The sequence below is a fragment of the Umbelopsis ramanniana genome (genome assembly GCF_025399195.1).
Source record: "Umbelopsis ramanniana AG unplaced genomic scaffold K450scaffold_3, whole genome shotgun sequence".
NCBI lineage: Eukaryota > Fungi > Mucoromycota > Umbelopsidomycetes > Umbelopsidales > Umbelopsidaceae > Umbelopsis > Umbelopsis ramanniana.
Window position 1 is genome coordinate 574,139 of NW_026252089.1, and position 19,568 is coordinate 593,706.

General features: G+C 43.5%; 9 protein-coding genes across 9 annotated transcripts; 4 read left to right on the top strand and 5 right to left on the bottom strand.

Annotated features, from left to right (window-relative positions):
* Positions 1-65: 65 nt before the first annotated feature.
* On the bottom strand, positions 66-1,241 carry K450DRAFT_221075 (uncharacterized protein). Its single transcript, XM_051585656.1, has 3 exons — positions 709-1,241; positions 607-633; positions 66-534 (listed from the first exon to the last, which is right to left on the bottom strand). The coding sequence occupies exons 1-3, from the start codon at positions 791-793 to the stop codon at positions 101-103; spliced, it is 546 nt and encodes a 181-aa protein (XP_051449015.1). The 5' UTR covers positions 794-1,241; the 3' UTR covers positions 66-100.
* On the top strand, positions 804-1,351 carry K450DRAFT_221079 (uncharacterized protein). Its single transcript, XM_051585657.1, has one exon. The coding sequence runs from the start codon at positions 921-923 to the stop codon at positions 1,107-1,109; it is 189 nt and encodes a 62-aa protein (XP_051449016.1). The 5' UTR covers positions 804-920; the 3' UTR covers positions 1,110-1,351.
* On the bottom strand, positions 1,064-3,189 carry K450DRAFT_221081 (uncharacterized protein). Its single transcript, XM_051585658.1, has 4 exons — positions 3,083-3,189; positions 2,597-2,791; positions 1,413-2,521; positions 1,064-1,340 (listed from the first exon to the last, which is right to left on the bottom strand). Exons 1-4 carry the CDS (start codon positions 3,137-3,139, stop codon positions 1,334-1,336), a joined length of 1,368 nt encoding a protein of 455 aa, XP_051449017.1. The 5' UTR covers positions 3,140-3,189; the 3' UTR covers positions 1,064-1,333.
* Positions 3,190-3,997: 808 nt separating this feature from the next.
* K450DRAFT_221092 (uncharacterized protein) lies at positions 3,998-5,533 on the top strand. The gene is made up of 5 exons (XM_051585659.1): positions 3,998-4,531; positions 4,614-4,674; positions 4,740-4,849; positions 4,913-4,969; positions 5,033-5,533. The coding sequence occupies exons 1-5, from the start codon at positions 4,181-4,183 to the stop codon at positions 5,309-5,311; spliced, it is 858 nt and encodes a 285-aa protein (XP_051449018.1). The 5' UTR covers positions 3,998-4,180; the 3' UTR covers positions 5,312-5,533.
* Positions 5,534-5,703: 170 nt separating this feature from the next.
* Positions 5,704-8,884, top strand: K450DRAFT_221096 (uncharacterized protein). The gene is made up of 4 exons (XM_051585660.1): positions 5,704-5,984; positions 6,064-6,139; positions 6,219-6,680; positions 6,782-8,884. The coding sequence occupies exons 1-4, from the start codon at positions 5,922-5,924 to the stop codon at positions 8,677-8,679; spliced, it is 2,499 nt and encodes an 832-aa protein (XP_051449019.1). The 5' UTR covers positions 5,704-5,921; the 3' UTR covers positions 8,680-8,884.
* Positions 8,885-11,035: 2,151 nt separating this feature from the next.
* Positions 11,036-13,308, bottom strand: K450DRAFT_221101 (uncharacterized protein). The gene is made up of 6 exons (XM_051585661.1): positions 12,990-13,308; positions 12,834-12,918; positions 12,719-12,760; positions 12,423-12,652; positions 12,246-12,309; positions 11,036-12,167 (listed from the first exon to the last, which is right to left on the bottom strand). Exons 1-6 carry the CDS (start codon positions 13,183-13,185, stop codon positions 11,339-11,341), a joined length of 1,446 nt encoding a protein of 481 aa, XP_051449020.1. The 5' UTR covers positions 13,186-13,308; the 3' UTR covers positions 11,036-11,338.
* A 777-nt stretch (positions 13,309-14,085) lies between these two features.
* Positions 14,086-16,378, top strand: K450DRAFT_221116 (uncharacterized protein). The gene is made up of 8 exons (XM_051585662.1): positions 14,086-14,501; positions 14,578-14,686; positions 14,755-14,804; positions 14,896-14,994; positions 15,063-15,125; positions 15,204-15,384; positions 15,458-15,566; positions 15,650-16,378. Exons 1-8 carry the CDS (start codon positions 14,266-14,268, stop codon positions 15,895-15,897), a joined length of 1,095 nt encoding a protein of 364 aa, XP_051449021.1. The 5' UTR covers positions 14,086-14,265; the 3' UTR covers positions 15,898-16,378.
* Positions 16,379-16,689: 311 nt separating this feature from the next.
* Positions 16,690-17,772, bottom strand: K450DRAFT_221122 (uncharacterized protein; the record flags this gene model as incomplete). The annotated part of the gene is made up of 2 exons (XM_051585663.1): positions 16,690-17,266; positions 17,333-17,772. The coding sequence occupies 2 exons, from the start codon at positions 17,770-17,772 to the stop codon at positions 16,975-16,977; spliced, it is 732 nt and encodes a 243-aa protein (XP_051449022.1). The 3' UTR covers positions 16,690-16,974.
* Positions 17,773-18,141: 369 nt separating this feature from the next.
* K450DRAFT_221126 (uncharacterized protein) lies at positions 18,142-19,374 on the bottom strand. The gene is made up of 3 exons (XM_051585664.1): positions 19,065-19,374; positions 18,826-19,006; positions 18,142-18,743 (listed from the first exon to the last, which is right to left on the bottom strand). The coding sequence occupies exons 1-3, from the start codon at positions 19,331-19,333 to the stop codon at positions 18,249-18,251; spliced, it is 945 nt and encodes a 314-aa protein (XP_051449023.1). The 5' UTR covers positions 19,334-19,374; the 3' UTR covers positions 18,142-18,248.
* Between the last annotated feature and the right edge of the window lie 194 nt (positions 19,375-19,568).

Here is a 19,568-nt window from a genome sequence, read left to right on the forward strand (position 1 = left end):
ACCGATGATGGGTGGTGGTCAAAGCAATAAAAATTTCATTTAATGGGTGGAAATAGTTATGTTTTTGGAAATGAAACTGAAACAGCACTCATTTTCATTATTAATTGTAAACAGCAAGGGCACCGATCATAACAAAAAGCATAGTAACATAGCCTGCAGCGTGAACAGTAGCGGCCGAAGTCGCTGCTGTGCTGGTGGAAGGCTTGCTGGAGGCGGAAGATGAAACTATGCTGGGACGGGAGGAGGTGGAAATAAGAGTTGGTACAACAGATGCAGCGGTTGCCATCGATGACATGCTAGACACCATAGGAGTGGAGGATGAAGCCATGATAGTCGCTGGTACAGAAGCAGTGTCAGTGGGAGCATCGCTGGAAGTATCCGTAGGAACATCAGTAGAAGTATCAGTAGGGTCATCAAGGCTAGTATCAGTAGTAGCATCGGCAGTAGGATCGTCACTACCAGAATCGCTAGGGTCATCGACACCAGCGTCGGTAGCACTAGGGTCTGCCGCACTGTCAGTTGGATCTGCAGAGCCTTCAAAAAAACCAAACGAATATAAATATCATTCCTACTTTTGCTTATGCCACGTTCGTTGCTGTTACTTACCTGAATCTGTCAGCGAATCAGAGGGATCTAAATACCAGTCATGGGTCAGAATAGGGAAGGACTTTTACCAGGTCGCGTGAGGACCATTCCATCTGAACTTACCATCCTGTGCCATAACGGATGCGTTCAATAGCGCTAAGACGACAAAGAGTAGAAGGAGGAAACGAGTTGCTGATAGCTTTGCCATGGTTGATTGATTTGCACCAGTAAACAGGAATGTATGGGGGAGGCCTTTTTATACTTTGCTGAAGCTCTTTTTTTAGATAATTGGTCTCTGATCATGTTCCCAGGCAGGCCATTTCGCGGCAAGTCGCATGTCTGCGCCTCCTCAGTCACTTATAAAAAACATGGGTGCCAAGACACTGCCTCCTGTTGATCTAATTTTGGGTGCAGGCATGTATAAAATTTCCCGGTATTTGTTGTTGCTCATAACTCGTTATGGGCGCTTCATGCACCAAAGATCGACAAGCCGATCGGCCAGGCACCACCGCCACCAACAGTGAATGTCATTATTTTTTAAAAATTGATATCTTGGATTTGCGTTGAAAATGATTGCAAGCTCTATTTTGTCATCATTTGCGGATTCGTGGAAGATTCTAATAACCACTTATTACAGAAATAGCGCTCGACCGCCATTCAAGCTTTTTTCTTTTTATGAAAATGGGAAGGGGGAAGCAGAAAAAAAAAATTTATAAAACACCTCGTCTTTTGTTTTTTTTCGACCAACTTAGAATCTGTAAATAGTTAAGAAAAGGCGTTAATAAGCTTTCACAATTTGAGATAGTCTAACAAACATTTCTCTTTACCTGTTGTAGGACATGAAGCCACGGACTCTGAGGAAGTCAGTCAAACCTTCAACAGGACCATGACCAACCACAGCAACTTCCTTGTCCCAGAGGGTGTTGTTAGCAACGCGGTGGACGTCAGCAACGGTGACCTTTGAGATGGCTTGTTCAATCTCTTGAGCAGACAAACGCTTGCCAGTAGCAAGGACTTGGGTAGCAATATCTTGAGCAACAGCATTGGAGCCATCAAGACCAAGAAGAAGGCTTCCCTTCAAGATCTGCTTAGCACGCTCAACTTCACCCTCGGTGACAGTTTGAGAAAGACGAGCCCATTCCTTTTGTGTGAAGTGGACAAAGTCGTCAATTTGGGTTACGTTAGAGGTGGCAAAGTAAATACCGAAGAGACCAGTATCCTTGTAAGAGGTGTTGAAGGAGAAGTAGTTGTTGGCGAGGTGGTGCTTGTCAACAACGGTGGAGAGACGAGATCCAAGGAGGCTGCTACCGCCAAGGCTGGCATCCCATGCACCAATGATGGATTGCATGACAAGGGAAGTATAGTAGTCAGGTGATGCCAAACTGGGAGCCTCAACGGCGAGGGCGATGTGGGCTTCAGGAAGAGTATCATCACGAAGACGGATTTCAGATCCAGTGAACTTGGGCTTTTGAGCCAACTTGGCAGACAAGGATCCAGAAGACAAAGAACCGAACTTCTGCTCAGCCAACTTGCAAAGTTCCTCGTGGTTGACGTTACCAGCACCAACAAGGACCATACGGTCACCGGCGTAGTTGTTCTTAATGAAGTTGGAGAGGTCATCGCGAGAGATGGCTTGAACAGACTCGGGAGTACCAGCAATGGGACGACCAAGACCTTCACCTTGGAAAGCAGTGGCGTGCAAGTGATCGAAGACAATCTGCTCACCATTGTTGGCAGCCTTCTGTTGCTCCTTCAAGATAGCTTCGCGAGCTTCATCAATGGCGCTAAGGTTGGGGTTCTGGACAGCTTCAGACAAGATATCGACAGTCTGAGCAACATTGTTGTTGAAAGTCTGGGCAAGGAAGGCGGAATGTTCGCGAGTAGTGTAAGCATCGAAGTTTCCACCCAAGCTCTCAATTTGTGAAGGCTTGGAACCCTATCATCACAAAAAAAAATTATGTTAAAACCTCTAATATAAAACACTTTTTTCCGTACAATTGCCCACACCAACCTTGAAAGCCAAGTGCTCCAAGAAGTAGGCAGCACCGTTGGTCTCAGCAGATTCAACACGGGAACCGGCATCGATCCAGACGCCAACAGTAGCAGTCTGGGAGGAGGGGTTCTCCTCAGTAGCTACTGTCAAGCCGTTGGAGAGGGTGGTAGTGCGGGTGGCAACATTGGCAGAAGTAGCAAGAGGGCGAACAAACTGAATAATGGCAATTGTGTAGGGGATTGGATTAGTTAGATGTCAACAACAGTTGATGGATGAGAATGTCCGGGTATGAACAGTAGGGAATCGCAATGAATGTGATGGTTGTAGGAATTATGTAGTAGGTGCTGTAATATGTAGCTAGCTGTTATAGCTGTCGATAATATCCAAGTGCCATGAGCACGATAAAGTCTCTGAGCATAAAGTCGACCATATGGTGTGCTTTGGAAATGTAACCAAAACGACAATGTGCTGCGGGTATATGGTCAAAAATACAACGATAATCACCTGCTTAGCCATTCCCACGCGGGACTTGACGGCGGTAGAAAGAAGTCGTGAAGCCATGAGACCAGTCAATCAAAAAAGTGGGGAGAGGGAATTGTCTTTGAGTGTACAAGTTTTTGTTTCTTGTTTGTCGAGGGCAATGAAGGGCTTACGTGACGTCACCCAAACCACGCACGTGACTTTCGTGAGTGAGATGAACTGGTTGCTTGGAGGACTGACATTGGCTTGTCATAAATCCATCCCCGACAGGCCTGCCACCGCGAAAGCCTACCGGTTCAGTCCACTTTCGCCAAGGAGGTAAGTTAAAAAAAGTCTTGACTGACTGACCTAGAGCAGCTCATAGTAATCTACTGATTGACTGACGTAGCATACCTTTATTGCTTATCCCACATCTCGTCCATTACTGTAATACACGACCTTCATCACAAAGCCGACCTCATTCTCAAAGCATGACGGACCAGCAATTAGCCTTGATCGCCAATTCCTTTGGAGTCCTTACAATGGTGCTCATTGTTGTATACCACTACCTTTCTATCAATAGCGACAAACGAATCAAGCCAAACTGATAGCCTTTCGGCCAATACAGCCTCACTCCGGAGTCTATACACCTTGAAAAATAAAAAAAGCACACCCATAGCCTTTGGGATATCATCTTTGAATAGAATCGGTGGGTGGGAAGAAACATATCTAATTGGACCTATTTTATGATGTGGAAGTTCAAGATAAGACAGCATGATCTTGTTTAAGCATCATGTATTATTAGGGGTTGTTACCCCTCATCTACGGCGAGAAAAAATGTGGGATTTAACATCAGAGGATGTTCAGCATCACATTATTGTTGTCAATGGGCTATTGTAAAATGTGTTTTACAGTAAAGAAGTGTTCAGTAAAGGAGACCCTCACAGGCGTGAAAGGTGAGGGAAGATTATTTTTTGCCTGGTAAACCCAAACCAATTAGGCTCTCTAGATCACAAGTGCAAAGAGGAGGAGGAGGCAGCCACATCAAAATCCCAATAAACCCGTTATTCCAAATGTATAATATTTACGCCTCCCTGGGGTTTACCTGTACTCTTAATGGATTAGCACTTTTCCTGGTTCATAATGGAAGACACATTTCATCCATTGGTAAAAACTCCTGACACTTGCAACGATCGAGATCCCGACCACCAACAAGTGCTACCGTCGTGCTTACCCAATCAGTCACGAACTCGGCGATTTTCTACCTCAGCATTGCCTTCGGATGGGGATCAGAAGTTGCCTACCAAAAGAGCAAGCGATGACTTTGTGCGGCGGGTTAGTTTTGACACTATGACACATCAAGACATGCCAGACTACTCGTTCACGCTCCAGGAGAAGAGCCAAGGCTGGGAACGTTCGATATCAAGTAGAGTATTTATGCTAGCCACTGATCTAGAGAGCCATTCCAATGAAGCACTCAAATATGCTGTGGAGGTAAAGTTTCAGAAGGCTCATTATGATGACACGCCATGGAATTTCTGTATTTCGGAGATTTGACTGTCCGTTACCCGTTCAGGAATTATTAGAGGATGGGGATGAAATTGTGGTTGTTCGTGTGGCGGATGTCCAAGTGAACCGTTAGTATTGGAGAGAAATACACCCAATTATCAGCCTTGTGAGCTAACTTGATGCTGAAACTCAGGTCATATTTTGGGATCCTCTCGTCAAAACCTACAGGAACATGCCGTTCTGGCACGTCAACACGCAGAGCTATTGTTACAGCGGATAAAGGAATCACATGGAGGCATTAAGGTAGGTAAAAGAAGAGAGATTCATTTCGAAAGGCAATAGTGTTGCTCACAACAGCACATATAGATCAGTATCGTTCTTGAGTTTGTGATTGGGAGGACGCAAACATGTTTACGAGACATGGTAAGTCTATCTGGAATACACAAAAGGTTTCATAGCTGTACTGAAAGAATATTCCATGTTTAGCTTCAGATGTATCACCCATCTGCCCTGATAGTAGGCACTCAAGGGAAGCCGTCCTCTCTCAAGACCATGTTCCCTGGTAACAGCATTTCCCAATTCTGTCTGCGTCTTTCTCCGGTTCCTGTTATTGTGGTAAAGGAATTTAAACCCTCTGACGCCTCACGCCGTTCAAGCTCAAACTCTAGCAATGAGAACAATGATTGTCATGATCCTTCCACAGCATCCAAGTGGATTCGTAAGCTTAGTTTGAATAACCGGCTATCCAAGTCTGCACAGCATTAAATCCCCTCATCAAGTATTTATTATTACAAATTGGAAAACAACGGCCTCCCGCGGGCTTAAGATTGGAACCAAATTAATACATTATTCACCCATATGCAACAACATTTTCTGGAACACCCTTTATGCGATAGGATCTTATATGTAGCGTCATGGACTGTAACATAATACCATTGGGTTTTCTTCTATTCTCTGTATATTGTCAATAAATTGTCATGGTTGGACGCTTATCATTGGGAAGGAAGGATGGTGGAAAAAAGGAAAGTGAGCACAGACAAAAAAGGGTCGGCCATCATGGGTTAAAGCGGTAACGGTAGCCAAAAAAAATGTCCCACGTGATTTAAAACAAAGTTAAACTTGGGAGCCATTCCGTTTTCAAAGGGCCCTTTCGCCGTTTTCCTTGTGCTTCCATCTTGCAACCATTCTCCCCTGTAAACATTACTTGTTGGTTTCCATCAAGCGTTGGATCCAACCTTTTGATTACTCGCATTTGACTCTCGGGGAGCTCCACCTTGTATACACTCGGGAATCTCGGTGATAGGACTTTTTATTGCCTGACTCATTCAACCTTGCCGCCAAGCATTTTGTAAACTATTCAATCAACAACACTCTTATGGAAGATATTCAAACACTATTGAACAACGCCAAACAGCTAACAGAAGATGGAAACATAAAGGTAAGCAAATTGAAAAATAGACATTGTTTCACCGCAAGCCCATACTCATTCTCGGTTGGGACCTTCCATTGTATAACAGGAGGGGTATTTGTCCAATGTAGCATTGATGGAGATGGTGCTGAAGCAGATGCACGATGTTAAATTCGTACATCACTGTAAGTGTCTACGTAATATTATGGTGGATGGTCACAACTGTAATTGCATTTTAATCCTATCGTCTTTTTTGTCATCCAGCCATCGTTTCCAAGCCGGCTCAATACAATACCATGTTATCGGTAATGCGAGCCTGTTTGACAAACGCAGAGGAAATTGTCAATAAGCACTCTCACTCTGCCGCATCATCTACCCCGCCGGCGTCCCGTCGAAGTTCAGTCTTGGGAAGTACTACCACCGGTAGTACAAAGCCGAGAGCATCGCCTTCAATTGACGTTTCTGTTCGATCACCAACGCCCACCTTTGAAGAAGACGAATTGGTTGTTTCGTCTACATCGACTGACCGGCTTGGCAAACCTGCCCCGCCGCTGCCTCCGAAACCTTCAAGGATGCAAAATAAGCCCGTTGTTCCACCAAAGCCCGCTAGGTCTGGCCAATCTTCCAAACCCACCTCCCCCGTGGTCACCCCCAATCACACAGGCTCTACCATCAGCGGCCATTCAAGTCAACCAGATTATGTACCGCCAACCATCGTCACGGAAGGTAAGGTTTTTTTTTTTTTGAATTGAATGAAAGGCGCATCAGAACATTGCCAAAAGCAGAAAGTAAATGACTGACACAATCCATAAACAAACAATGTGCAGGCGCAAAGCTCGAGATAACCCGACCAAAAATACCAATCGCCACACCGCAAATACCGCCACGAGCAAGACCCCAAACCATGCCCGATCCCTCATCCCTCAAGCCGTTGCATATAGCAAGACCTATGTCCGTCTCCTCGGAAACATTAAATGATGCTACCTTACTGAGAGTGGTAGGAGAGGGAGAGATCGATCCAACCAATTTAGCACCTGCGCAAACCAATAGCGGAGACAGCTTAACACCATCTTCACGACAAGCGACCGACCATGTGCCTAATATTCCCGTACCCCCGCTCCTCACCGCGTATCGACATATTCAAGCTAGGCATGACAAGTTGGACACGGAACTCAAGCTGTTGAAGGAGAAAAAGAGGCATTTGCTGTCTGGATCTCATCCGGACGACGTGACGGAAAGTGATCTCAATAGCGCTATCATGACCTATACCTCGTTGACAGCAGACGCCAAACTAACGTTAAACAAGGTCCGCACCATCTACATGAGCGCAGCCACCATTCCCAGTGTACTTCAATTTCAGCCTTATCTTGTGGCCTATCAAATCACATTAATTGAAGCCGCCATCTTTATCGAGATTCCGGTGGAATGTCTCCTAATTCATTCTGCCCGCACTCCTCAGCCACGCATTGTGGCTTCCACCGATTTCTTCAACTATACCACTCGACTGATTGAGCATTCCATTCTCCTACCTCAAGAAGCATCTCATCGTGCTCAGCATATCAATCATTGGATCAAGGTGGCTGCCAAGTGCCAAGATCTGAACAATTATCAATCTTTGAAAGCCATTGTATCTGCGCTTGGAACGCCACCCGTGCAACGGCTGAAGCGGACTTGGGCATGTATTCCTAAGAAGAGCATGCTGAAGCTTGAAGCCATGAATGAATTGATGTCGGAGGCCGACAATTACGGTCGTTACCGGGAGTGTATGGGTATGGTGAATGTCGGTATGATCAATGGACGCAGTGTTGCACAAATTAAGGCGGAGCATGCTGCACGACCCACGGTTCCATTCCTTGGCACCTTCATCCAAGACATTACTTATCTATTGGCTGCTGCCAAATCACAAAATCTTGCCAAACCTACCGATGATCCACGTATCCAAGAGGTGCTTTCCACCATGGAAAAGTTCCAACGAGGTCCAAGATACCCGCCCGTCCCCAATACAGCCTATATCAAGTCATCGACTTCCAGATCAAGCTTCCGACCCACGTCCTTGACCAGTGCCCTCCATCGCAGTACTTCTTCCAAGAAAGATCGGTTGAGTACTAGCAGTTTGTTCAGCAGCGTGGATGATGACGATGAAGAGATTAGAGATATGGAAGAACAACAACAGTTGATAACCCAGTACTTGTTGATGCGTCCATGGGTCAATGAAGAAACGGTAGATGAATTAAGCAGTTTGCGGGAACCTCCCAGTCATCGTGGCATCTCTTCCCCCAGCTCTCGCAGCAGTGGTGGTGCAGGCAGTGGCAACTATACCAGTTCGATTATGAGCAATACCAGTTCGACCTTTGTACGCATGAGTGCGGGAAATGGTAGCGGAACCGACAGTCGACCTACGAGCATGGACGAATACCCGGATGGAGGAGGACGCAGTAGTCTGGCCAGCGAGGATGCGGAGTCGCTCAAGAGAGGGTTTTGGCCATTCAGCAGGCGAAGTCACGATGGTCATCGCCCTACTTCATTGATCAACAGCGATCGTGCTAGCATTCACTCTCTGCGAAGAAGCACAAGTGAAATCAATGTGGGCCATGACGAGGAGGACGAAGACGATGAACAATTTGGCTGGACCAATCATTCTTCTCCTGAACCAAAACAAAATGACCACTTTAAACAAAGTCTTGCCCATCGTCTTGCTGGTGAAATTGAACGTCGCCAACATTGAACTCTTGACAGCTAGCTTGTTGTATTAAATAGTTTATGATTCCCCTCTCTTCCTAGTTCACTTTCTTCCACAGATTGTACATAGTATTCTCCAATGTTTCTGTATGTGTACTTTTTTGTTTTCTCATCACCGTGTTTTCGCATTTTTTTTCTTACCTTGCTACGAACATCATTGCAATAGACCTTTTCCATACCATTTATCGTGATGAGGAGTGTATTGTGCTTTTTGAGCGCTAGCATTGGAAATATTATCGCAGACGAGCCTTGGTGTGACACTTTTTTACCGGCCAGTATTCTTCACTTTCACCCTCTTTTTTGATCTAAAATGTTCCTCAATTCTTCTTCCAACTTTACCGATTTGCATGTGGCATCTTCTGGTATTTTTGTGTAAACTATGAGACAATGCATGGTCTTCTCCTGATCTCACCTAGTTAAAGAATGACTGAAAATAAATATTTCTTCCATGACACTAGAATAATAAGAAAAAAAACCAAGACATCGTATAATCCTCCCTTTTACCAACTGCAGTTTACCACATGCCATTTCGTCTATTCTTGTATGAATAAAAATAATATAATTTATAGAGGTATGGTATAGAATAAAATGGTATAACATACAGGAGATTACAATATTACATATATGTGTTTATATTTACATTCATTCGTTGGTCAGTCATCTTCTCATTGCGAACTGTTGATAATGTTGCTAGAAAATCAAATCAAATCAAATCAATTGATATTCTATATTGAGGGAAAGAGCGCTGAAAATACCAGACACTAGATAATTATCTCCGTAAACCGCTTCTATGCATTGTTAAAATCTGCACAGCCGCTAAACTCGTTGCTTTGCAGGCTGACTAGCAACTGCATGGCTTGGAATGGAGGAATTTGGAGTGACTTAGGATTTGGTTGATTGCGTATCTGAGACAAGTTGCTTGCGCTTGAAGAATGGTATATTGGGTGGTTCCTGTCTTTTTACCACAAAACAAAATAAAGTAAAACGAGATGAAAGAAAGTGGTGCTTAGTACTGGCTACGTCTGATCCCTTGGTTTAATGGGCTCTTTTATATGCCCATATGTTGCTTGGCTGCGCCTCTCTGGAAAACCCCAAGCTGTACTCATTGTGTATACATTTCAAGTCTTCACTTCATAAAACACACTCACCACGATGCAATGTGGCGGCCATGTCAATGTGAGTCGCTTTCAGGCTTCATTGTAGAGTGTGTCATGACTGAAAGCTACAGGTACTCACACCGAGTCATATTCACTGCTATATACACGGATGGAGACGAATCAACATATTAAGAAGAAATACTATTCTGAGTGATACCTCAATGTCGTGTATGTGTTATTCCACTTCATTGGTAAGATCTTGAATTAACGCCGCTACAACATTACCTCCAATGTTAAGGATGTGTAAATAACGAGGAGCCAACTCCGCTGTTGACTAACTGGTGTTACCTTGGAGTACGAGCAAGACAAAAGGTACAGAATGAAAGCAGTAAAATAATAATAGAACAGGGCAGAATTTTTCCGAGTGACAAAAAAAATCGACGATGAAACACAGCCATGCAAACATGGTTCCAGTAAAGGCGTCTCAAGGTGTTTCGGAAATGCTAAGGCGTATTCCGATACACCGGCCCAAATAACCGTCACCTTCTACTTTGCACGTCCAGGCACCTTTGCACTCGGTCAGTGCCGACCCATCTCCATCTTCACGTAAGGTTTACGCCAGCGGTCATAAAGTGTATCCAAAGAAGTAATCCCGCGGCAGTGCAATTTTGAGAGCTTGGAATTGAGTTGCCGATGGGCAAAAAGTGAACGCCTGTCCTAAGCACACATATATGGCCCATGGTCAAGTAACTAGTCCCAAAACCACTCTAGTTCCTCTTTTAAAAAGGATACTCCAAAAAGCGGAGCGCAGCGTACGAGAATTGCATAAAACTGCTATTATATAGAAAAGAAAACGATGGTGCCAAATAGCCTATCTTGTCGACCCTCTTAACCGCGCAGTCATTACAACAGCGGGTCCCCTCCCCCCTTTTTTTTCAGTACCGTACGTGAATGGAAACTCTTCATCCGGTCCTCGCATACCTGGACTAACTCGATATAAGCAACACGTTTCTGACCCAGTTTTTTAAACTTCATAAGATACGCAGTGTAACGATTCTTCTTATCCCAACCCACCGTTGACAGAACACGAAACCTTATCGAAGTATTGGAAGCAAAAAAGAACATCGCTGTTCAAGCCCGATGGCAATCTACATCTCGGAAAAATACCTATTAGATGGCCTTGAAACCGAAACGATAAAAATGAGGTGATTTTGACGAAAAAATTTCGGGGTATTTGTTTCATGGCCTGAAATGTGTTTGAAAGCCATATGTTTCAAATGATAATGTAATTGTGGAAAAACCTTTTCACCTGGGCGAGCTTTCATGCAGCCGGTAAACTTGCGCGCCAAAAAAAATAAGGGCGGGGGGAACGATCCTTTTTATTGGCAATTCACGCGTGGATTTGCCTCATGAAACAAAAAGGGGGGGGGACAGTCAACGAATCAAATAAATAACGACTGATTTTTATGTAAAGTTATTAAGAGTTTACTGGAGTTATGTGTTGTTGCTTAATGGGTAAAGTGATTGGTATATATTCCCCATTTTCCTTTAAAGCTTATATCTGAAGCTACCATTAGGCAAAGTTTCACCAGCAGCAGCACGCTCATCAAGCTTTCTGTTCTCGCGCTTAAGAGCAAATCGAAGACCTACAGCAAGGATGACAGAGACAATTTGGAGACAGAAATTGATCATGTGGGAGTTAAAGTAGTAAGGAGCATCCTTGTAGATTTGGCCAGCAGCAACGCCAGACAAGTTTCCACCCATGATCATGAGACCGGTAGCGAAAGCGGATTTGGTGGTACCGACAACGTTATCGTTGTTCCAAGCCATCAAAGAAGGAGCACTGGCGAAGCAGAAAGTTCCAAGCATAGTAGCGAAATAAAGAACACCGGGAGTCTTGCTGGCAAGAAGAATGATGAAACCAATGATACAGAAAACTTCGGCAACAATATTGTGGATTAAGCGGTCCTTGTAACGATCTGTGCTCCATGCGGCGACAATGACAAAGAAGAGACCAAAGAAGTAGACAGGTACTGTCAAAGCCTGTGTGACGGCAACGGAGGTGGAGATGTGCATATTGGCAATAATAGTAGGCAAGAAGAAGGAGAAACTGTAGATGGGCAGAGATTGACTGAAGAAGATGAAGGTATACAACCAGATCTTGTAGTCAGTGAGACCCTCGATAAGTTGCTTCCAGTGAATCTTTTGGTCCTTAGAATCGGTGTGATCAATGCGCATGCGCTCAACCAAGAAGTTCATTTCCTCTTCGGTGAAGTACTTTAGGGAGTTCTTGGCACCAGGGAAATCTGGCAAGAAGAAGAAGACAATGATACCCATGCAGACGGAGGGAATACCTTCGATGATGAAGATCCATTGCCTGATGTGGACCAACGAGGGGGAATTGATTAGCCGAAGGGCTTGTATGCGAACGATTGTTGTAAGATAGACAACTTACCAAGCAGCATGACCAAGGGCGCCGTTCATGTACTGAATTCCAGTAGCCAACAGACCACCAATGGCTATAGTTTGCCAATAGAAAATAATAATAAAAAAATTTTTTTTTGTTGTTAGTCTGGTAAAAATTCTGTTCTTGGACGTCCATGCATGAGTGTTTTTTTTAGTATCTACTTACCACCAGCCAGGGTAACAGCACAGACGATCGCTCCGGATCTCTTTCCCATTTCGCTTCTCTTATACCAGAATGAAAGATAGTACAAGATACCGCAAAGCATACCAGATTCGACACATCCAAGAAGGAAACGACAGACCAAAAGACCAGCATAGCTCGTGCAAGCAGCCATGCACATGACAATAGTACCCCAAGTGCACATAATGGTGGGAATCCATCGAGAAGGACGAACCCTAAGCGAATAGTCAGTATAGCTGATTGATCAGCATGAAAAAAAAAGTCGGCTGACAAGGACTTACTTCTTCATGATGATGTTGCTAGGAATTTCACAGAGAATATAACTACAAGAGAAAATTGTCACGCGTTAGGCAAACGAAGGCGAATAGTATCCCTAAGATGACCACCGAAACGTACCCAAAGAAGAAGATGGACAAAACCCATCCGAACTGATAGTTGTTCAGAGCCAAATCAGTGGACAAACCAGCAATTTTGGCATTGGCTAGATGGTGATACAGCAGATGGTTATTATTAAATGAAAAAAGTTAATTGTGATGTGCATGAATAACTTACAGATGTTAATGCGGTCCAAGAAGTTAAAGACTTGGCAGAAACCAAGAATAGGCAAGATGATAAAATCCATCTTTCTCAAGAGCTTCTTCTCGTCAACATTAGGGTAGTTAGCATAAAGGGCGATTTCGGAGTCCTTTTCGCTGACAATGGTTTCAGCCAGGTCAATATGGGGCTCGTCAACATGTTTCTCTGACATGGCTAGTGAAGGGATAGAAAAGGAGGGGAAGAAGAGAGAGAGGAGAAAAGGGCGAGTTTGAAAAAAAGGAAATAGAGAAATCCAATGTAATCCAAGGAAGGGAGGGCGAGATCAACCTGAGCATGGCCGGCCAGTTAAGTAAAGTGCTCGTGGTGCAAATGGGCAAGGCAGTGCAACACAACTGTCATACAGCATGTAACTCAGAAAAATGGGACATCGATACGCTGAGAAAAAAAAAATATCAAAAAAAAAAATATCAAAAAAAAAAAAAAAGTTTACACAAAGACTCTGAGATCGCGCGCAATCACCTATCTATTTGGCCAAGGCAGTGATGATCCCAAGGAGAGAGCCAGCAACATTTAACGTGGCAGCAGTGTCGAAATAGGTGTCAGTTCGGGTTTTTCTATTTCCATCTTGTTCTGTCACTGTGGCCTGATCTACTTTGATTCAAACCAATATGTTTCACTTCCCTCTAACGCACACCTTGACTTTACGGAGCTTTATCCCATAATTTGGTTAGGTCCCTTTTGACTCACTGCTTTCTCCTTTTACTTCTTTTCTTCAACGCACGTCCCAGTCGGAGGAAGATGGGTCATTGATTGTTCCTTAGCACTAGCGACACTCTAATAAAATGCCTCTCTATGCAAGGTAACATGGCTACAGCATTTCATTCATTCATTAAAATTGCCATTTTTAATAAAGGTTGCACCCTGGAACTTAGTGGTCTCAAAGCATGGTAGTAGCGGTGGTTTAAGTGCGACTCTCCCCCCAAAACATAGATTTTCTAGCGTGTCATGCTACAACGCAGCGTAACACAATGATACGTTCTGAGTTGGTTCCAAAGATAAATTTTATGCACTGCCCCTCCAACGTTTTACAGCATATTCAATTCTGTTTCTGTGTCATCCCGTTAATTTTTTATATATAATTTGTCGCATCCTATCTGACACATATACTCTCCTTTTCGTCTTTGGAAGCAAAGTTTTTCATCTTTGACTACTTTATAGACATCTTTGTTAGCCTTGAAGGCTTCAACAACCTTTTTTCATTACTTCTTTGTATTCTGACACATCGCTCTACATGTCCACTACAAGCCCCACCTCCAGTGGCATTTCCATCAATTCCTCGGATGCTGAATCAAAGGCCTTCTTCAACTTGCTGACAGAAATTCTGGACAGTATTTCAATTGCAGTGGGAGCCTTTGTCATTATCGCCGTTGTGTTAATTCGCATCTATCGACCCGCCCTTGGCCGAACAATTACAGTACGACTATCGGGATGGATTGCATTCGCCGATATTCTTGTTTGCAGTATTCAGTATGCCAACTGTCCTTTTTTTGTGATTGACGAATGGCCATCCGCCCTTACATGATTTTCTAACACCTTCCTCTAGAATTATTTATATTCACGGCAATGAATTATTCACCAATGTATCGCCACTTGCGCTTGGATTCGTTTTAACTTCCTTGCAAACATCATCATTGTTTTTTGTCTACCTCACTGTAAGTCCATGCCATCATCGCTCATAACGAATGGAACTTGAGTAGCTAATGTATCCCTTTTTTTTCAGGTCTGCATCGCTATCAACTTGCACTTGACTATCTTGACATCGAAATATAGGTAAACAACAGCTTTCCCACACGAATTGTTTCCGGACGCATAGCACCGTGACTGATCCCATCATTTCCTTTTTTCGCTCGTTATGATGCAGAAATGTTGCTGATAAAATCGACCCTTGGATGGTGCCAGTGTCCTTTATTTGGGCAAATGTAACGACGATCCCCTTTCATATCTGGTTTCAGGCAGAATGGTAAAGCAAATGCTTACGACATGCAACGCTTTGTTGTTCATATCTAACGACACGTTGGTTTTTCACAGGAATCCTCAAATTGGAGGGTTTGTTAAAACTCCCACTTGGGCTGCTCCATACTACATGTGGGCGTAAGTAGAAGTTTTTTTTTTCCACATCCCCGAGTTAAGCTCATGCGAAAAGATACTGTCACTAACAACACGATATAGATCACAATATGTCTGGCAATTGCTTGGAGAATTATACTGTGCCAGTGTCATTGTTATGGTTCTCGTTAAACTTTACAATATGAGAAAGTATCAAGAAAAGCAATCCTCTGCGCAGAACCGCAACCAAATTGAAAGTTCAGATCAGCACGGAAGATCATCCAAGCGAATTACCTTTGTAATGGTATGTGGAAGACGATCGCTATTGATGGTAGAGCGAAGCTTGGCGATTTCATACTAAACAAACCAACCCACAGCTCCGTATCGTGTGGTATCCTGTTATTCCTATCATCACGCAAACATGGCTGATTGTGATGAACTCGATCCCAGCGCCCCACAACTTACCCTATATCAACATTAACAACAGTAAGTTCTTTGAAAATGAACCAAAAACAAAAAAAAAAAAAACGAAAAACAAAAATCGGTGACTGATCCATTGTCTCTTACAGTTATGAGTGCCCTGCAAGGCATTTTGAATGGCATTGTTTTCTGCTTGAACCCTGCAACCTACGCTCTATGGCAAGAGTGGCGTAATAAACCTGAAATCCCTTTTTCTCCCAAAGCGTCTAGAAACACTCGGCACAGCTTCGACGATGGCGCCACTTGGATAAAGCTTCAGGAACCTGCCATGTCTACCGTCTCTGAAAACTATGAAATGTATAAGCCAAACAAGCCTGGTATACCTTCCGACTGGTAATTTTTCACCAATATACTTTTGGTGCAGAACATCCCCCCCCGAGATTTTTTGGGCTTGCCCATACGTCTATCATACACTCCTTTTAATTTTATACCAGCGTTTACTATTCCCTCTTGCCCTTAAACCACTAAGCCATGTACACTAGTTACTTCCCTTTCCTCTATTTTTTTTTTTCTAATAATGCATGATATTCTTGATTCGCTCATGCAACGAAACTTCTCAGATATGCACATAGCCTTCCATTTTAACGCTTAGTGTAATGTTTCGATATTCTGTGATACGAAACGAATTGAGAATTTATGATATATCCAGCATTATTTCCTCGTATGCCGGGTTACACTGCAATGGCTAACGGTCCGACATAACAGTCACTCGCATTGGTAGTAGTGGTACGAAAATACCGTTTTGTCATGCCCATGCTGGAAGGCGGGTTATTAAGTAATTAGGGTAGCCATCGGATAAACGTTTCACAGCCCAGGTTAAGAAAAGTCAAAGAATAAGAGATGTTCTCAGATGTTGTGATAGCGTAACATCAAATGTTAATTGCAGCATTTGTGGCTCTGACAGAGGCTCGGCTAGTTGTGAGGGATTTAAGCCATGTAACTGAGTGTATAGAAGCTGATCTTATGAGTGATCATTTTCTACACAGCGATAGGTCTCACACCAATTTACATTATATTCATGAATACATGTGATTACCGTCTAGATCACATTTTTCCTGAGATGAAAGGCCGTTTTGTCGGGCATCACCAGCAGCTGTCATCGAAAAATCGCCTTTATCCCGGGATGACCAACCCCATACAATGCCAGCCAGATCCATTACAGAAGAAATGCAATATAGCGTAGAAGAGTCTATTCGCGAGATTATGTTTCATTGACGCTTGTTTATGGTATAGTATCGCCAGTGCACTGCTGCTCTAGCGCGGCTAGAGCCGATCAATGCGTCCTTTTCTACGTTAACCAACTAGTGCTTAAAAGGAAAGTATACAGGTGGGCTCCGCATCAACAAACAGTCCAAAGGGAATGACTCAGGTTCAAACGATGTAAAAAAAAAAAAAAGCATCAGAGAAAGCAGAGTTACAATTGTTGAATACAAATGTCATGGAAATCGACTTGTACTCCAGTTTCACTTTTAGGGGAACAGAGCATGACGCCTATCTCAATTTTGTCAGATTGGCCGGTATGCCCATTTACAGTCCGAAGAGGCAACGTGGCCACTTCCTTCGTTGAGTCTCCTTCGCCGACCAAAGCATATCGAATAACGATGTCACCCGCTTTCCTCTCCATCACCATGTAGACATGATCTTGTTCTGCTGTTAGATCTACCTTGGCCACCGACCAGTCGGAGTAAGGGTCGGTCACAACGCAGCTACAGAATGGAAAAAATGTCTTTAAAACTCCTGGTATGTTACCTTGCAACAACGACGATGCTTACCTTGCAAAAATGGTGTCTTCATCCAATTCAATCCCAGTCTTAATCCATTTCCGATCATTGATTCTGCACATCAGCCCAGCTTGGTCGTACTGGGTGATCCATTTACCATGAAACGTGCACGAGAGACGAAAGTCTCCTTCCATAGTGGTATAGTAGAAGTGCCCCGAGTCACGATGAGTTTGTGGGGGTTTGCGCCAAAAATCAGTTTGGGGTAGGCTGGTAGCTTGTACCAATTTGATCTTGTACCCATCATTGGTTTTTTCGATGGGAGCTGCTTTCTGCGAAGCAGGCTCGTTAAACCATGAAAAAGGTCCGCTCATGTTTAGGCACGTTTGATACTGTGAGAAGAGAAAAAAACGTAAATAACGCACCGGCGGTCGGTGTCTACGATTTTTTTGCAGGACTGCTGCATTGTCAGCATGTACGTGTGCAAAAAGCATTTGCGATCGGAGCTCAAATGTTAGATGCATGCACCGCTAGAGCAACGGTTTAAAAAAATATAAACCAAACTCGTTGATCTAAATTAAAGAGAAGCTCAGATATCGCCCACTTCGTCAGATAATCTTGGAGGTGGGGAATAAATGACGGTATTGCGTAAATCACGAGACGATGTATCTTTTAAGCAGTTGAACACAAACAGACCCAAATGGATGATGTTGAGGAAAGTTAGCGTAACATAATTTTGAGAATGGGTTATGCAATTAGGCTGCATAATAATTGCACCATTAATTATTTTTTTACAAATATTAGCAGTCTACTCAATGACTATTCAACCCATTTGCTAAACGATCCATGACATTTTCTAACCGATAACGATATCAGCTGATAACATTCAGAAAGGCATATCAATATACTCTATTAACATTGTAATGTAACACTATAAGCAAATAGCTCATTTTAAAAGGTACGGTACTGCTTATGGTACCTGAGTACCGGTAGATGCGCTCCAAATTTCCGTCCACTGCTGACGATCAAGTACCAGCCTAACTGATTTAGCTGCGGTCAAGATCCGATCCAGCGAGGTGGTTCCAATTACAGGGCAAATCTTAGCGGGGTGCATCATTATCCATGCATAGCAAACTTGATCAATGGTGACATCTGGACCCAAGTCAGCAGCAGTTTGTTCCAATATCGCTCTGAGGCGACGTGTTTGTTCGTCTGGATTCTTGGAAAATAGTCTTCCTGATCCAAGTGGAGAGTAAGCCATAGTGGCGATTCGTTTGCGTTGGAAATAATCAAGTCGATCATCGGTTAGTGCAGACATCTCATATGGAGAAAATTCGAATTGGTTAGACACGAGCGGGAAGGGTAATCTGGACTGGAGCAATTTAAAGTGCTGAATGGTAAAATTGGATCCACCAAAATGCAGAACTTTGCCTTCACTGTGCAAAAGTTTGAAAGCCTCTGCGACCTATATCATACAATCACGCGTTAATATAAAAAAATCCTCTTATCCTGTTATTTGATTTTCTGGAGTTGCATTATGTACTTACTTCGTCCGCATCCATTAACATGTCTTGTCTGTGAAGCAGAAGCAGGTCAATGTGCTTAACACCCAACATTTCAAGAGAGCGATTAACTTGCTGGAGAATGTATTCTCGACTTGTATTGTAGTGCTTGATGCGACATTTGGGAATCGCCTCACATGGCTTCACAATGTCTGTCTTTGTGATACTGGTCATGAAATTGATTAGCCAGTCGTAACGACGGTTCATGGTAACAGAAAACTTACATCTGGATTTGGTCTTTGATTTCTGGTTCCAATTTCAAAGCTTCTCCAAACAGAGCTTCAAATTGATAAAATCCATACAAGTCGCTGAGGTCAAAAGTGGTGATGCCTGCAGCCAAACAAGCCTTTATGCGACTAAGAATATTTTCGGGTGCTGATAGAGTATGTTCATTATTCTGATCGACTCCAGTCATGTGCCAAGTACCGTATATGATACGAGACACGGATGGTCCATTTTCAGACAGCTTGATTTGAGGTACTATGGTAGACATTGCTATGATGGAAGAGATGATGAGAGCAATTCAAACTAATGCTATTAACTATGTGCTATATTCCGCGGATTCTTGTTAATGCTGAGGGATGATTATGCAAGCATCGCACCCAATCAGAGTCCGCCCTCTTTATAACCACTGATTTTGAAATGAAACCGTTTATTCTTTGTTCCTGGGTTTACAAGTAGGTCGCGGAGCCATACCAAGTCGGGGTAGACTGATATTGGGGGATGTA

Excerpts from the sequence above, each read along its gene's own strand:
- K450DRAFT_221075 (XM_051585656.1), bottom strand. The coding sequence starts at position 793 with ATGGCAAAGCTATCAGCAACTCGTTTCCTCCTTCTACTCTTTGTCGTC. Across the intron at positions 634-708 it reads ATCCGTTATGGCACAGGATG|ATCCCTCTGATTCGCTGACA; the intron begins GTAAGTTCAGAT and ends ACTGGTATTTAG. Across the intron at positions 535-606 it reads TGATTCGCTGACAGATTCAG|GCTCTGCAGATCCAACTGAC; the intron begins GTAAGTAACAGC and ends GTTTTTTTGAAG.
- K450DRAFT_221079 (XM_051585657.1), top strand. The coding sequence starts at position 921 with ATGTCTGCGCCTCCTCAGTCACTTATAAAAAACATGGGTGCCAAGACA.
- K450DRAFT_221081 (XM_051585658.1), bottom strand. The coding sequence starts at position 3,139 with ATGGCTTCACGACTTCTTTCTACCGCCGTCAAGTCCCGCGTGGGAATG. Across the intron at positions 2,792-3,082 it reads GCGTGGGAATGGCTAAGCAG|TTTGTTCGCCCTCTTGCTAC; the intron begins GTGATTATCGTT and ends GCCATTATTCAG. Across the intron at positions 2,522-2,596 it reads TGGAGCACTTGGCTTTCAAG|GGTTCCAAGCCTTCACAAAT; the intron begins GTTGGTGTGGGC and ends TTGTGATGATAG.
- K450DRAFT_221092 (XM_051585659.1), top strand. The coding sequence starts at position 4,181 with ATGGAAGACACATTTCATCCATTGGTAAAAACTCCTGACACTTGCAAC. Across the intron at positions 4,850-4,912 it reads AATCACATGGAGGCATTAAG|ATCAGTATCGTTCTTGAGTT; the intron begins GTAGGTAAAAGA and ends CAGCACATATAG. Across the intron at positions 4,970-5,032 it reads AAACATGTTTACGAGACATG|CTTCAGATGTATCACCCATC; the intron begins GTAAGTCTATCT and ends TTCCATGTTTAG.
- K450DRAFT_221096 (XM_051585660.1), top strand. The coding sequence starts at position 5,922 with ATGGAAGATATTCAAACACTATTGAACAACGCCAAACAGCTAACAGAA. Across the intron at positions 5,985-6,063 it reads CAGAAGATGGAAACATAAAG|GAGGGGTATTTGTCCAATGT; the intron begins GTAAGCAAATTG and ends ATTGTATAACAG. Across the intron at positions 6,140-6,218 it reads TGTTAAATTCGTACATCACT|CCATCGTTTCCAAGCCGGCT; the intron begins GTAAGTGTCTAC and ends TTTGTCATCCAG.
- K450DRAFT_221101 (XM_051585661.1), bottom strand. The coding sequence starts at position 13,185 with ATGTCAGAGAAACATGTTGACGAGCCCCATATTGACCTGGCTGAAACC. Across the intron at positions 12,919-12,989 it reads CTTGGACCGCATTAACATCT|CCAATGCCAAAATTGCTGGT; the intron begins GTAAGTTATTCA and ends ATCACCATCTAG. Across the intron at positions 12,653-12,718 it reads AGCAACATCATCATGAAGAA|GGTTCGTCCTTCTCGATGGA; the intron begins GTAAGTCCTTGT and ends CTATTCGCTTAG.
- K450DRAFT_221116 (XM_051585662.1), top strand. The coding sequence starts at position 14,266 with ATGTCCACTACAAGCCCCACCTCCAGTGGCATTTCCATCAATTCCTCG. Across the intron at positions 14,502-14,577 it reads ATTCTTGTTTGCAGTATTCA|AATTATTTATATTCACGGCA; the intron begins GTATGCCAACTG and ends ACCTTCCTCTAG. Across the intron at positions 14,687-14,754 it reads TGTTTTTTGTCTACCTCACT|GTCTGCATCGCTATCAACTT; the intron begins GTAAGTCCATGC and ends CTTTTTTTTCAG.
- K450DRAFT_221126 (XM_051585664.1), bottom strand. The coding sequence starts at position 19,333 with ATGTCTACCATAGTACCTCAAATCAAGCTGTCTGAAAATGGACCATCC. Across the intron at positions 19,007-19,064 it reads ATCAAAGACCAAATCCAGAT|TATCACAAAGACAGACATTG; the intron begins GTAAGTTTTCTG and ends TTTCATGACCAG. Across the intron at positions 18,744-18,825 it reads TGTTAATGGATGCGGACGAA|GTCGCAGAGGCTTTCAAACT; the intron begins GTAAGTACATAA and ends TGTATGATATAG.